Source organism: Pagrus major, chromosome 17 (assembly GCF_040436345.1).
Source record: "Pagrus major chromosome 17, Pma_NU_1.0".
Classification (NCBI taxonomy): domain Eukaryota; kingdom Metazoa; phylum Chordata; class Actinopteri; order Spariformes; family Sparidae; genus Pagrus; species Pagrus major.
The window spans coordinates 28,625,273-28,641,866 of NC_133231.1; the positions used below are offsets into that span (position 1 = coordinate 28,625,273).

The 16,594-nt window shown below is 43.6% G+C and overlaps 1 protein-coding gene across 1 annotated transcript in view; it reads left to right on the forward strand.

Annotated features, from left to right (window-relative positions):
* Positions 1–552: 552 nt before the first annotated feature.
* The window catches only part of cspg5a (chondroitin sulfate proteoglycan 5a), a 57,699-nt gene continuing 41,657 nt past the window's right edge, over positions 553–16,594 (forward strand). The window contains exon 1 of the mRNA XM_073486152.1: positions 553–643. Within this exon, the coding sequence (XP_073342253.1) occupies positions 553–643 (91 nt within the window). The remainder of the gene's footprint in view (positions 644–16,594) is intronic.

Sequence of the window (16,594 nt, forward strand, 5' to 3'; positions counted from 1 at the left end):
GAGGGATGAAGAGGAGGAGGGATGAAGAGGGAGGGGGGGCATCAACAGCCCTCTCCCCCCCCTCCTCCCCAGATGAAGAGGAGGCTGCCGGGCGCGCTGCTCTCCGCCGTGCGTTTGTGTTTGTTCCCTCTCAGCCACAACGCGCCGAACGCACCGATCCGCTCCGAGCCAAACCAAGCCAAGCCGAGCCACGGCGTGCGTCTGCGCCCCCTAAACGCACCCCCCGCCTTCACCACTACAACCACCACCACCACCACCACTACCACCACCCCACCCTCGCCTTCACCGTCTCCGATCAGTGGCAATGGAGCCGTGAAGCAGCCTCAGTGAGCTTCAGCGTGTGAACCAGCGGCGGATACGAGGAGAACAGCTGAGACCAGGCGGCTATGGAGGAGAAGCGCAGGGAGGCTGGAGTCTAGACTGCACGCACCAATCAACACTTGTCCGGATTACTTTTTTGGCCGCATCTTTTTGTGAACTCTACCACCACAGTTAGAGCAGGGATCCTCTTTATTTTCTCATCATCTTAAGAGATATCGTTGCACGGCGAGGATGCAGGGGAAGGAGGCGAGCTTGTGCACGGGATGCTGGAGACTAACGCTGCTGTCGTGCGTCCTGGCGCTGCACTTGATGTCTGTCCACGGTAAGAAAACTGTCCTCCACCGTGCACTTTGTACACGTTTATCGCTTTTTAGTTGTCTCGCTGCTGCAGCAGTCGTCTCTGTGGGGTTCAGGGTACCTAAGCGCACTCCCACAGGGCAGCCAGAAAGGAGGTCAGTGAGGCTCTGATTGTAGGTTAGGAAGCTCTTCACACTCATCTGGCAGTCAGAGACTACTGGTTCGTAAAATGTGGTGAAATAGTCCCAACATCATATCGTTTTTGTCACTACAAACTGGAAATAAATGGTGTTTTTGAAGAATGCATCCTCAAAAATGCACATTTTTTATGGCTAATGCATCAAATATCGTCTTAATGTTTTAAATATGAGAATTTTTAATTTTCATTCGGATGCCTTGGACACACTTTTGTCATGATTAAGTGATTACTGAACGCTATGTCCCTGCAGGAGCGTTTTAAAGATGCCACAGAAGACAAAAAAAAAAAATGCCATAAAGCGAAATTAGGTCACAATAAAGACGCATGTAGACGATCTGAGTCCTTATGAATATTATAGAGACACAGCAGGAGGGAAAATAGGTCATTATGAACCGATTGGACACCCTGCAAGACCTAATATCAGGAAATGAATTGAAATATTTTAAGATTTCACACATTTAGGAGGGAAATCTTAATATATGAATGAACAATAAGATCACTATCAGCTCAATGCTGCATTGTAAGGGGGGTTTTAAAAAATGCCATTTAATGCCAAGGAACACCGGTAGGACGGTACAGTGGCATCTTAGGGATGCAATCACCGCAAAAAAAAAAAAAATCAGGTCAATACATCGACACTTGGACTTTTGCTGTAATCCGCTGTAGGAATATTACAGGAGAAATCAGAGAGATGTGTGTGACAGTGACAGCGTCCAGCCGATGCAGTAAACCGGATCCCTGGAGGCGCACTGGCACTACAGCCACACAAAGGCGAGGATTAGGGCCGGAGGGACCTGCTGAATAATTCATGAAGGGGATCTGGACGAAACATTGTGATACACAGAGAGGAGAAAACACACCAGAGTAAACATAAAAGAAGACGAAGAGACACGGAGGCTTTCTGTCTTTCTGTCTTTCTTGTTCTCTGCGCCTCTTTGTCTGAGATTCATTGCGCACGGCGGGCTACATTACTGTCAGATTAATAATGCAGGAGCGTGCACGAGATGAAATCAGTCTGGCGTTATAATCCAATATAATCTGGCTGATTCCTGTCACCGCACTGGCTGGAGATTCATGGCCAAGAAGTCCACAAAGAGAAAGGAAAAGAAAAAGAAAAGATGATGTTGTTCTTGTGTGTGTTTGACTTGGAGCGCAGAGGTTCGGCTGGAGGGTTTTAAAAGAGGTGGAAAAAACTCACATGAGTCCAAAAGACATGTTCCCCTGACAAGCTGCACATCTGAGCCAAATGCTAATGATTTAACACACTGACCAAATGATGTCCTCTCAGTCTGCAGCTACAGTTTTTACTCTCAAATGTGATGGATGTGAGGTGTTTTTTCCTTTTTGCATGCAGAAAATACAGGAAACACATGAACGCATCGTGCACATGTGAATATGAGAACATACATTTGGAAATAAGAAGCTAAACTTAGCAGCAGAATGTGAAGAAATAACAGTTTCACACTGTGACATCGATGTTTCGTGTTGCAGAGATGCCCCCTGTGCTTCAAGCTCCCGGTCGGAGCTGCTAACTGCACGGCTAACCGAGCTGAGCCAACAGCAGCTGCAGTTTAGCAGCAGTTAGCGTTTACTGATACGCTGCCCCCATTTTGGTTTTTGGAGTGAATTTCACGTGGCCATTTCTTACATAATATACCTTTAAGTATGAAGCTACAGCCAGTAAACAGTTAGCTTAGCTTAGCATAAAGACTGGAAGCAGGGGGAAACTGCTAGCTTGGCTCTTTCTGAAGGGATTCCACCTGCCACCACCTTTAAATTTGACTTGTTAACATGTTTTATTGTGTCTGTGTAATCTTTGAAGTGTTTAAACGTGACTTCTTGTTTTTGTGGAGGTTGTTTGGGAGCATTTATTTACTTCTGGAGCTTCTTTCAAGGCTTTAAACGCGTTAGCTAAGTGGACTAAGCTTTAATCATAGCTGGACGGGCCAGAAGTTGCGCCCATAATTTGTGCAAGGTATCACGGGGCTAGGAATAAGGTGGATAGGTCCGTTGGGGAGTTGAGTGGGTCGAGTCTCATATTTCCCAGAATGTCAAAATATTCTGTAAATGGTTGGTGTCTGCATAAAGTTTTTTTCTAGCATGTTGTTTTTGATTGATATTAGCTAATGCTACGCTAATAGATGGTTGACTACAAAGCTAACAGCAAGCTTATAATGCGTAGGATGATCAGTAACCAGCAGCATTCGGTGTCCGGTTGATCTGCTCCCACAACTGGACTTTTCTGTCTCTGTTATGATGGTTTCTGTCTGGTACAGCTCAGGACAGACGGACACGGCCAGAACAAGCTTCTCCACCATTTTCTTGATTACCGTGGTGACGGGTGATAAGCCCCGCCCCATCTCATATTTGATCGGTTGCCTGAAAAAGAGCGACCGTGACGCCAAATGAATATTGCATCACAGCTATTATAAAGTGTTACAACAAATGATGACACCATGAGTTTTTGGGGCGTAACTGCCTCGTGGTCGACCCCGACTTGAAGCACAGGGGTTCAACTCTCAGTGTAGTCTTGTCTAATTAAGTGCCCTCGAGCAAAGCATCTCGCTCCCTGCTGCTCTGGAGGCGAAACACCAGCTGGTACCTCAGTAAGAGCGACGCTGATGAAGAAGATATTTTTTCTCACCTTCTTCTTTCATCATTTTTAACTGCTGGACTCATGAAAACGTCTCCCGCTGCAGGAAGATTATTTCAGCCAGTTTCAACAAAAATCAGCGTGTTTAAAATGAGCCTGTATGTTGAGACGAGACAGAATAATTCAGGTCGCTGATCTGGACTCTGTACATGTTCACGATGTTAGTTCAGCTTGTCAGCACGCTAAAAACAAAGTACAGCTGATGGGATTTTCATCAGTTTTGCAGGTGTTTGGTTATAAACCAAAGTGTTAGACAAATTTAAATTTTGGCCTGATGATGGCGCTAGAGCAGGGCTGCCCAAAGCGGGACCCGCGTGCTGGACTTGGCCTACCATTGACTCCACCAGATGTTTTTTGCTAGAAACATCTGGTGTGCAAAATATTATGTAATTCTTTTTGTAATATAGAAATGCTCTTTCTAAAAGTAGGATCCCTAATTATAAATAATTCTGGCAGGCATAGTGACACTTTGTGCAGGAAGTCAGTTAATTAAGGGAACTTGGGATCCTTTGATACAATTTTATTTTGGTTCTTCAGTTTTGGGCCATTCAGGGGATAAAGTCTGGGTCAGAGTGTCACCAGACTTATTAGGATTCCTCTTCTGGGGGTTAATAATGTACCTGTACAAATATTCATGGTTTTATATCCAATAGTTGTTGAGATATTTCAGCCTGGACCAACAATCGAATCACCATCATTGGTCAGGTTTTCGGAAAAGATTGTGTTCTGGCTTAAAAAATGGTTTTGTCACCATAAACATGGAAAACGTCCCGACGTCTTCTTAAAAATATCCAGTTGTTTCACTTCCATACATGACAGTCAGCTCATATACATGTAATGTGAGCGTGACATGACGCGTGACACGTATGATGCGTACAATTCTGATTGAACTTGTGATTTGCAGAAACGTTAAAAAGCCAACATTGTATTCTGGCTGCAGGGCGACCGAAGTGTTGGACCGACCACCCTCAGAGCCTTGCAGCTATTGTAGCTAAACCTGCGGTGATGAGATGGAGATTTGTGCAGTGTTTCAGGATGAAGACAGGACATTAAAATAATAAAACACAACACAATCATCTTAAATTCATGTTGGAGTATAACTGAGCTCTGTGCGACTGTCACTGTCCATCAGTGCTGCAGCAGTGACTTTGTGTCCGCTCAGACTCAGGTGGATATTTAACAAAAAAGAGGTTGGCAGATCTGGTGCAGACTTCCTTAACACAACCTTGGGCTAACCGTCCTCCTCCATCCCCTTCACACACACACGCACACATTTTCTCGCTTCACCGGTGGAGGGTGGAGGCGGCAGCTTGCCCCACATCTGTGCACGATGCTCAGACGGCCGTGGCCAACTGCCTTGAACTGACAACCGCCGAGCAGAACGCCGTCAGTCATTTCCTGTCGGCTTTTTTTCTCCGGTGGCCATTTGCAATCCTCCTCCTACTGTGTGTTTAATAGAGATGATATGCCACCGTCCCTCCCTCCCTTCCTCCCCTCCCCCTCCCGTGCTGGTAGATGGTTGATTGACAGAGTAATGGTTTTCTCATTTCTGCACAGAAACTGCTGGACGACCACCCTCTTCTACACACATCTTCTGTTCTTTCATCCTCCTCCTCCTCCTCCTCCTCCTCCTCATCCTCTCTGCTTCCCTCTGGCCTGCTGACACATATCTGCTAGCTGGCAGATCATCTTTGATGTGCACTGGGTTAATCTTCTCGCCAAATCCTCCCTCCATGACTCCACTAACCCAGTGCAGCCGTTTTCTGTTTTTTAATCGCAGCGTACGGAACGATAAAAAAAACTGCACAAAGAGAAATTAACAATCATGAGATTTTTACACCGTCTGCAGCTCTGGTTATTGGTGAACAATGGCTTTGCAGTCTCTTCCCTCTGCATCCTCTCTGTTGTCATGGAAACCACACACACACACACACACACACACACACACACACACACACACACACATTCTTTGACACCGGCTGGCAGAACAGCGTGTTCATATCGCCGCCATGAAGCGTTCGCGCTTCGAATATCATTAAAAGGCTCAAAACGTTGGTTGGATTTTGGCACACGCTGGAAGTTCTCACCAAGCCTGGTGGTTCAAAACCGCCTACTGACCGTGCATGTGTGTGTGTGGGTGTGTATCTCTGTGTGCCAATGGGTGTAGTCCATCATTCCCAGCTCTAATTTGCAGATGATATCATTATCTGTCCTGGCGTATTCATTATTTCTGCCTAATGAATCTCAGCAGATGTACACATTCCACTGTTGACTGTACAAACATCAACGCTTTGACTCTAATCTGTCGCATTTGTCGCTTCTGTGTCACCTCACAGATCATCCTAAAGTTCATCTTGGAAATATTTATTCAAGGAAGTCATGTTCAGAGTCAGCATCGCTGTTTCTTCAAATCTCACTTGAAACGTTCAACGTCTGAGAGACTGAGTGATGGACATCCAGAGCAGACAGAGTAGACGTCTGATGATTCATCAACTAACTGCTGTTGGAGCCGTAGTTGACCCACTAATGCAGAGTAACTATCAGTAATATGCAGACATGTTAGCAGAGCGACAGCAGAGGGAAAGGGTTGTTGTTGTTGTTGCCATCTTAAAAGTTAAGTTTCCGACACGAAACAATCAATCAACCAATCATGCAGAACGTCTGACATTCATGCAAGATACCAGAGTTTGCATCCCAACGCAGACGTGCAGTTAATAGTCACATTTTTACTGAACATAGTGAAAAAACTTTTCTTTTCTTTACTATTTTAACCAGGAAACATCCAGTCTGTATCAGTCCTGCTTTCCAGAGAGTCCTGAGCACTTACACTACATAATTAAAGACAATAAAAATGATAAAACACGAACCCCTTTGTGCCCAAAGACTATATTTAGCATGGTAAGCAAAAAAAATCACTTCTCAGGCGAATGTTTTGAACAATTTTACAATTTTTCCACCAAAGGACACTCAAGTGTTCAGTCACAGACACAAATGTTTTGCACAGACATTATCAATCATTATAAAAACATCACCACTGAACATCATCTGGAGTTTTTGAGATTTTTTTCCAATATTGTCATTCTTGTCTGTCTAGATTTGGCAAAAGACAAACTGGTAAATGAAAAAAAAAACCACAATCTCAGTACGTTTGTTAGATGAGACTTCTGTGGAGAACTCAGAATAAATCCTGCAAGATTCTTCATTTAATAGAAAAAATGTAACAAACCTAGATATAAAAATAACTGACATGTTTTGACAGTAAGTTTCCCCAACTAGAAATAACAAGTAAAAGATTGCTTTAGTCTTTATATGGAGCAAAAGAAACAAGCAGACAGGGCCTCAACCCAATTTTTATGTCGAATAAATGTCAATCGGTGTTTCCAAAAGTCCGAGATGACGTCCTCAGATTTGTTTCTATTCTGTTCTGAACCCAAAAATACTCAGTTTACTGTCATCGAGGAGGAAATAAACCAGAAAATATTCACTTAACATTAAATTAACTGATTAAATCACATTTTAAATTACATTTTTAAGTCACATTTGAATCATTTTCACATTAAACAACTGATTAAAAGTAACCTAATGAGACTCATCTTAATTTCCAGCCCTCGTCATCGTGGTAGAAGGTGTTTTTGGATTACTTACTAAATAAAAGACGAGGCGTCTTTTCTCCCGGGGGAAACAGGGAGGGACAGAAAGTTTCCTCGCAGCGGTAAATTGAGATCGGTGGCGGCTATTATGTGCTTTGTCCCGGATAAATCTGTTTGTTGGGAAACTAAATGATCCTAATCTCATTTGTAATATCCTCCCACCTGGATGTGCCTGCGGGCCAACATTAACATACGTAGGTGGCCACTGGCTTGACCCGACCAGCTGCTGGCTTCACTCTGTGTGCGACTGAGTGTGTTTGTGTTTGTGCAGGCTGTTCTGTGCTACAGGTGTCTGTCTGCAGCTCAGCTTCCTCTGAGGTGCAAATGTCCTGCTGACACATGAAGTTACAGCATTTTGGGATAAAATCTTCAAACTTCTCTACCAGTTAGTCCATCTCTCGCTCCTCCAAGCAGCTGTTAACCCTAAAATAATCTAAGTTTCTTGCGTTTCAGTGGAAGATTTTAGTGCTCTGTCATGTTTCAATCTAGTGTGGCTAACATGACTGCATGTTTAGCAAGCTGATCAATAATAATGATCAGAGAGCCAGTGCCCTTGATTAATTGATTGATTTTATTTGATAATTAAAATACTCTGCACGGCAGTAGCTACAGTCATTGAAGGAAGGTTTCCATCGTGGTCCAACAAAAACATACAAACTCTCTAATTGGTCCAAAACACAGGATATAAACACTTGAATTGATTCTCTCTACTGGGACACTTAAGATGTTTCAAAATCTGTTGAGCTACCTCTTGTAAAATATCGACGAGGGTCTCTAATGTGCCTGATGAACAGCTACAGGTTGAAACTACATAATTTTTATTCATACTTTTTTTTGTTTTTGATTGTTTCACTGACTTCGCAGCACAGTATCCCCAAACACCATGTTCACACTGGATGACTCTGCAGCTCACAATCTGCCAGCTAACGAGCGCTAATGTAGCAGAGTGGACATGTGGTCTCAACTAAGCGCTTAAGCCTTAGTTTATTTCCCCTGACCATTACCAAACCTAAAACCATCTACGTATTGTAGAAAAAACATAATCTGGGATCGTCTGATGTCAACGTTCTTGTCGGGCGATCAGGTTGGACGACTACGTAACTCAAGTCAAGGAACAACTCTGGCAACTGGCAGGTTGCATTAGGGCTTATACCCAGAATACCAGTATGCATGTATACACACTCGTTTACCCTCATGGGACCCTGTTGATATTCAGATACAACACCCGATCAGACAGTTTGCCAGAGATGTCTTTTTCCAGTTGTTTTCCTCAGGCAGAAAACATTTTGCAAGCTGCTTATGAGCTCTGTCAATTTTTTAAAAAACACACTGCACTGCTCTTTTTTTCTCTTTAGTGGGCTTCAACAGCAAAATAATAATGATAATGATATCGTGGCGCCTTTCAAGAGATCCAAGGACATTTTTTATTAGGGAAGGCACAAAAAAAAAGATACTTAAAAAATAATAATCAGGAAGCAGGAGCTGAAAGGATTGTTGGGCGGATGACAGTAGAGTGGATTGATGGAGGGGAGACAGAGTTGGCCGAGGTTGTAAAGGCAGCGTGGGTTGTCTGATTGGGGCCAAAAGACGTACTCAGTTCATCCTGCAGATACTGCTGAATGAACAGAAACAACCCCAATCGACAGGATAAATGTTAGCCGGGAACTTCTCTGTGAAACCACAAGTGAAGGTTTCTTTATGATCCGACTTTTATATTTTTCTATTTCTCTTTCCTGTCGCAACGCTGTGCTCACTCTCTGGTTAGGTTTAGGCACAAAAAACACTCGGTTAGGGTTAGGAAAACATCATGGTTTGGCTTCAGATACGGATGGATGGAGATCATACAACTTCCCCCCAAAAATAGCTGGTTTGGGTCTCCAGGTGTCTTTAAAAATATCCAGTGGTTGTGACTCAAACTCTCGTCCTTCGTTTGGCAGCCTTGTTGGCTGTATTTCAACCTTGGACGTATCTGGTTTGCAGAACTTAACTGCTAACATTACATCCTGGTGACTGGGCTGACAGTAACTACCACTGGTTAAAGCTCACTGTACCCTTTAGTTTGAGGTTAGGACATTAAACGAAGCTTTAGGGAAACTTCTCATACATTATAACGATGTAATGTAACGACAAACTTCACATAAAAAGGTCGTTATCAGCCTCCTAAAACTCAGCATCATCAAAGTGCCGGTGTTCCTCCTCTGTGTCGTCGTCCTTGTCAGCGTCCAGGTGTTTTTTTCTCGCTGCAGCTCTGACTCACAGGTGTGACAGTTGTTTGGGGCGTCATTGTCTCCGTCCTTGGCGCTGGACTGCAGATGGTCATCAAACAAGCCGAAAAAGTTTCAGTCTGACAGCGACGGGCTGCTTCCGTCCTTCCCGCTCAAAGACGAAACAATTAGCGTACAGTATGTGTGCTTTTTTTTGTAGCAGTGCTGAGTTGGCGTTGTTCTCAAACTCTGGCCGCCCTTGAACATTAATTTACATGTTTGTGTGTTCATGTAGGCGTGTGTGTGTGTTTGTGAGGCAGAGGGTGAAATAAAAAGATGGAAGATGGAACAAGAGTGCATCTTTTAGTTTGTGCGTAGGCTTGCACCTGTCTCTGTGTGTGTGTACGCCTGCTTTCTACAGTCTATGATCCATGAAATGCGTGAGCGTGTGTGTGTGTGTTGATATGTTGTGTGTGTGTGTGTGTGTGTGTAGGTGCTAGACTGTCTGTGCATCAGTGTGTCCTTGGTGAAGCGAGTCATTGAGTTCATGCACGTGAACGAGCTTCCCTCTCCTCTCCGTCAGCTCGTGCACCATCCTCCCCGGCCCTCCTCTGCTGCACACTGTCATATTAGCATTCAGTCCGCCCATCACACTCCTCTGTGAACACACACACACACACACACACACACACACACACACACACACACACCTGTCATGGCAACAAGCCAGGTTCAGCAGAAAGACGGATAATTAGAGAAGAGGATTTATTTGGTTTGTGTGATGCTGTTTTCTCTTGTCTGATGAGTTGATGCACATTTAATAGCAACATGTCAAAATATTTACAGGTTTAAGCTTCTTAAATGTGAATATTTTATAGGCCTCTTTGACAGTGAGCTCAATATTTTAAGATTTTAATGGAAAATCAAATGATTCAAGAACCTCAGCTCGGGCTCTGTGAAACTGTGATGGGCATATTTTACATGATTCATCGAGAAAACAATCATCAGATTACTCTTAAATGAAAATGATCTTTACCTGCAGCCCGGAAGACACAATAAAAATGACACACGTCACACACACACAAAGGTAAAACTTTAAAGACGAGTTAAAAGACGAGTTAAAAGACGAGAATGTAAACACATAAAAACTAAATGCTGTAACACAAAACAGGCTGACGAGCACAGGGTCAGCAGCAGCAGCAGCAGCAGCAGCAGCAGAGTCCCTTCCAGCTGCACATAATACCTGTATAAAGAGATTAACCTTTTCAAGAATAACAACATCAGGTGTTTTAGCAAATGCCAGAAAAGAACATACGTTTACCTTCGTGCGACTAGTCCTCGAGCAGCTGTAGTAATCCCGACCGTTGGTGATCATGACGGTCAGGTCAGGAGCGTGGCTGCAGTGCTGCCGGAGCGCAGTGGGGCAGCGCACTGTCATCTTTTTTTCTCTCCAAGTGAGGAAATAAAATGTTAAATGTTTTAAGCGCTTGAAGATCCAATCATCGAAAACAAACATCGTGCTAGAAAATGTTCCACCATAAAACATGCCAGTGGTCTTTGTGAATAATTGTTTTTTAACCAGTTTGTCGGCAACATGATGAAGTCAGTCTGACAGTGAATCATGTATGTGAACTCGCCCCTGCAGGAACGGTGGTTACTTGAGCCATAACGTAACCGTGCGCTCTTCCCTTCCTGTTTCTACTGACAGTCGTGTCAGTTTCTTTAACTGTGACCCACTTGTTCCCTAACTGTAATTAAATCTACACGCTCCAACCAAAGTACCGGTCGGATGGTTAAGAGACGTCTCCCACCCACACCTGTCTGTAACTTTTCTAAAACCAGCAGCCCACCATTCACACCTGCAGCTGCTGGCTAGGTGTGTGAAAAGAATAAACTAAGCAAGGTTTGAATTTCTCCCTCTGTTTCTGACTCCTTATGAGTAAAGAACAAGTGCAACACTGTGAACGTCCCTCTGCATTATTGGATTAGGGATAGTAGTTCAGCCAAAAAATTATTATTGATCTCTTTTTCCATCAGATTGTTGCCTGTTATGTAATAAACATGGATCATTTTGAAAATGATGAGCCCAACGTTTGAGCGTTCGTGACGACGTTCATGTAACATTCATGAACATCTGTCTTCGGAAAACACTCATACAGAGACAGACTTGCGTACACACCTGGATTTAAATTGACTGACTGTCAAAACCAAGTCACAAGGGAGGAAAAGAAACAGGCTGTGCAGGTGTAGATGCATGGATGCACACCTAGAGTATGCATAACACCACACACACACACATGCAGGACCTCATAAAACAGCTCTTCAAAGATAAACACATTATTATTAGGTGGCTGTGTGTGTGTGTGTGTGTCCGTGTGCACGAGTGTGTGTTTGCAGCGTGCAGATCTTGTCGGGTTTTTGCAGCGCCGCATCGGCTCGAGCGAGGCCCGAGACCGTCTCCATGGCAACAGATCCTTCCTCCATCCCACCACCTGTGGAGTCAGAAATGAAAGGATTTATGTGATGGAAGGAGAAAAAGAGAGAGAGAGAGAGAGAGAGAGAAAGGAATCCAGAAAGGACAGGATTTATTTGAGGAGGAGACGAGGAGGAGATGACACGAGCGGAATTTATTCAAGATGACAAGATGGCAGGACGAGTGAGAGGAGGAGCGAGAGGAGGAAAGATTGAGGAAGAGGACGAGCAGCTGGTGTAAAAAATCCATGCAGGAGGTTTCAATCAGGGCTGAATGCAGACATGTGCATTTCCTCTTTATATTAATGAGCAGCGTTGAGTAAAGATTAAAAAAAAAAAAAACCCTCATGTGTTATTCATTAGTGAGTGAGTGTGGGAACGAGGAAAGACGGGAGGAATGTGTGTGTGGTTCTCCTGAGGTTTAGACATTTGAAGCTAAAATCAATGAGAAGGAGTTAAAGAGGCTCTCGCTCACTCTGCATCGTCTCTGGCTCCTGTGCTACGCTCGCTGCGGTCATTTCTGCAAACACTAATTACATCATCTCTCCTGTGTGTTTAACGGCACACGGCACAAGGAGTAAAGCAAACAGTGAGACCGAAGCCAGTTTGTTGGTTTGTGAAGGAATCCGTGTGCAGATATTGGGATTGCGATATCTTGAAAGAGCATTAAGACGAGGAACCAGTTTGAAAAAAACCCACAATAAATCTAATTCACTGACAGATTAGGAAGGATTGCACTGTGTCAGAGGAGCAGCAAGTCACTCAAATGATAGATAAGTGACCTTAAAGGTCAGTCCACCTTAAGTGAGCCTAGGGTTGAAGTCGTTAAGTACTTCACATTAGGCCTTCGCATCATTGAATGTGAGCGGGCCATCGTAGTCCTTAGTCCTGTTGAGGGGTCGGCCACACACACGTCGTTGCTATTGGTTGTAGCTCCGACTCCACTTCTTCGCCTCCATAGATTTGGCGTATGTGTGACCGCGGCCTAAATCAGCAGGTGGCGAGCGGCACACGTGAACTTGGCTCAGGTGCTGAGGAGTTGTAGCATTTAGTCATCAGCTAATGTACAGTTTACTCCACACACACTGCACTGCTGCGCTCACAGCTATAACGTAACTGCTAACGTCGCACTCAGCGTCACACACTCTCTCTTGACTACACACTCACTATTATTTTTCACATAACCTACACACTGATTTTTCCTGAAAAGGGGTTTGCTACCTTTATAACACATTTTAGCTCAAAAAATACTCTCTTAAGACTCCCAGATTCTTAGGCCCAGCAGGGAATCGCTGAATTTAATGGCGTCACTGGAGTTCCCTGATAAATGTGAATTTTCTCCTCAATTTGAAGCATTTTCAGCTCCCACAGACACATTTTTGGCACCTAAATTAAACCCACAGTGATTTTATTATGCAATCTTTCCATCAACTTTGTTTGCAATCCCATTACCATTTAAATTTTGCCTTGTTATCAATGTGAACAGATCTGTAGATCAGATAAGGGTAGTTCGTCAGCCCACTTAAGCCTAAATTGTACTTTACTTGTTTGCATAGCTGTGGAAAAAGGCAATTTTTGCCCTTCAACTAAAGCTGCATTGAATCATTCAGTGAGTGACAGTTCATTCAGTTTTTACCAGAAAATAAAAACTTAAGGTCCATTTAACAGCAGTGGTTAAAAGAGCTGCTTGAAAAAGCTAAGTGGACCTTCGGTTAAATTTTTGTGTGAAAATACACTGAAAAGCTCTTAACATGACTGAGCAAAATGGTCAAATGAGGCATCAAAACCATCAACCATCAATCTGATTTTGGCTCATATACTGTATACCTCTGACCAGCACACAGCAGGACACCAGTGTTGTCCTTAGTTCGCCCCTTACTGTGACTCTTCTTTCTTTTTTCATTCACACTCAGGGAGGCAGCACAGCACATTATACCAGTCTGGCACTACAAGGAAAATGTGGCACCTTGCACTTTAATTACTTGCTAATTGTCAGATGTTACACCGTCAGACGCTGAAGTGAAGAAATCAAATCGGTTTATCTAAAAGCTCTTTTAAAATAGTTTAAAACGAGTGTTTGAATGCTCAAGTTGTGATTTATTTACAATATATAAGCCGTGTTTTATTCGGGGGGTGTCATATTATGTAATCAGTGAAATTAAAACACATTTTAAGGAGATTTCTTCACCTCCATATTGTTCCTACAGGAGCCTTTTAAGCTTTTTGTTTATTTGCCATCCAGTGCCCAACCTTTCCCCTTTCTCTCTACCAGTCTGGGTCAGCAAACTGGCTGGCGGGCCGTAACTGTCACATCCAATCAGGTTCCTCTTTACAGTCTGTCAAAGCCAATCAGAATGCCCCGAGCGTGTGGGTGGTTTAGTAGCTTCCCCTCTCCGAACTGATCTGGGTTAAACAAAAGGCGAGGCCGGAGGGTCGGCGGCTCGCCAGCGCAGGCTAACAGCACTTGGCCTTGAGGCGCCATCACCCCCAAACAATCAGTCTGACACACACACACACACACACACACACACACACACACACACACACACAGGAAAACGAGCCAAAAATCTTCTCATTATGACCATCCACACCCTTCACCAGAGGAGTTGGAAGCCACCCCAATTACCAGTGGGTTATACTGGCAAAGATACGACAACACACACACACACACACACACGCGCGCACACACACACACACACACACACACACACACACACACACACACACAGACGTGCAGTGTGTGAGGATCTCCTTACGTAATGCAGTTTGATTATCTCACGTAAAGTGGGAGCGAACAAACAAACAAAGACTCTTCTATTCTAGTTTTGTCTCGTTTGGACCTCAGCTGTGCTGGACCCAGACTGAACCGGCTCGTCCTGACTCGACCCGACCCCGACCCTGCCAGCTGATGTTTAGTCTGCCAGCTCTGCGGCTCTAATTGGGTAAAAAAAGACGCCGGTCCATTATCGGTTTGAACAGGCTTGCACTTTGGAAGAACTTATTGCTGACTCAGCCTTTAAAACAATCACTTTCTCTCATTTAATCTTTTATTGAGTCCCAGATTTTTGTTTTGCTTAAATAGTCAAAGGAGAGTTTTTCTTGCACCGTTCAACCTGAACAGAATAGTTGAGTTTGGAGCTGAAAGAATCACAAAACAACGATTAATCATTTAAAGATGTAACATGTAATATCTCTGCATTAAAACATCTATAAACTGCTCGACCGAGAGAGAGGTAGGAAGTGAGCGAACGTGGCTAAACATAATGGAAATAAAACTTAGATGAAGTCGGTCCTGAATCAACACCGTCGATACAGTCGGTGTATTTATGAACACTGCAGCCGACAGGTGCAACAGTTATTTGTTCTGTGAGGGAGGAAGTGGTGATCAGTTTACATCCCTTTCCCTTTTTTCTCCTGATCATTTTGTCTTTTCTCCGGTACCGTGTTGTAACCAGCAGAAATCTCTCTTCAGAACAAGCCTTTAATGAATTTCATGATGGGATGTTTCAGAACAGACGGGACCTTGAATTCTGCTTCAGTCTCTTTTTCTTCATTATTACAAAAAATGGGATTTTCCAACGTAGTAAAAACTTGAACCAAAACTGCACCGTGATCAGAAAAATCATGGCTCAGTGGGTCCGTTATGGACTCATTAATTGTTCTCATGTGTTGTATTAGAACCTTATGGTGTTATTTGGAAATCCTGGTTCTTGTTATGCTTGTGATTCACTTCCTGTTGTTGATCACACAGAACCAGAAGAGATTATTAGACCCAGAAAATGTTTTTCTTTCTCGTTTATTCGACACAACTTCACCTCTTTGTTCGGAGACAATCAAACAATGATTGACTGAAACTGACAGGCTTAATTACTTCTATATCAGCTGTATGTTTTCTACAGCAACTGCAGCATGTCTGAGACACTGTGTACCTATGCTGTGATGCTCCTAAACCAGCTGTCTGTCAAACGGTTCCTCCTCGTTAATCCAATTAGGCTAACGAGGTGGTGAAAGGGAGACAACTCCACTTAATTGGAGCTCAGTCCAGAGATGCACAGTGAGGTCTGGCAGACTGACACCACTGAGGTCTCCTACAGCAACACTGCCTGAGTCCTGATAGTTTGTGTGGATGCAACCTCAGTGCCTCATAATATGTAAACTCCTGATTTGTGATTGTGGAAATATGGTGTCACTGTTGACATGAAGGGTTTAGACTTAAGAGTATATAGTTATGCTAGCAGGTCTGTGAGGCTCTACTGTTTTGCATTTTAGAAAGTAATTAAACATATTTACCTAATACATGGCAGATAAACCTTATATGATAGTTGACCCACCTTTACCAGCTTCGACATTTAAGCACTGAACACATGAATGCATCAATAATTAATCCAGTTGATATGATTCACATTGTTCTAAAATGGGTGTTGATGTTGTGACAACGCTGTGCTGTAAGTCTGGTTAGTTTTCGGCACAAAAAACGCAGCGTAAGTGTTAGGAAAAGATCATGTTTTGGTTAAAAATAGCTGGTTCTGTCACCACAAACACGGATGGAGATGGTCTGACTTCCCTAAAAAAAATGGCTGGTTTGGGTCGCCACGAACACAAAAATGTTGCTGTGATACATGTGACACTTACACATTTGTATCCGTGGTCTACAGAAATGTAAAATACCAACATTTCATTCTGGCAGCTGGTTGTGTTGCCTCGTGCACCAGGAGCGTTATACTGTAAATTCACCTGGCTGCAGCAGTGTGATAGTAGACCAGTCCAGAGTATATTTAACATCTCTGTAGAGGGTTTC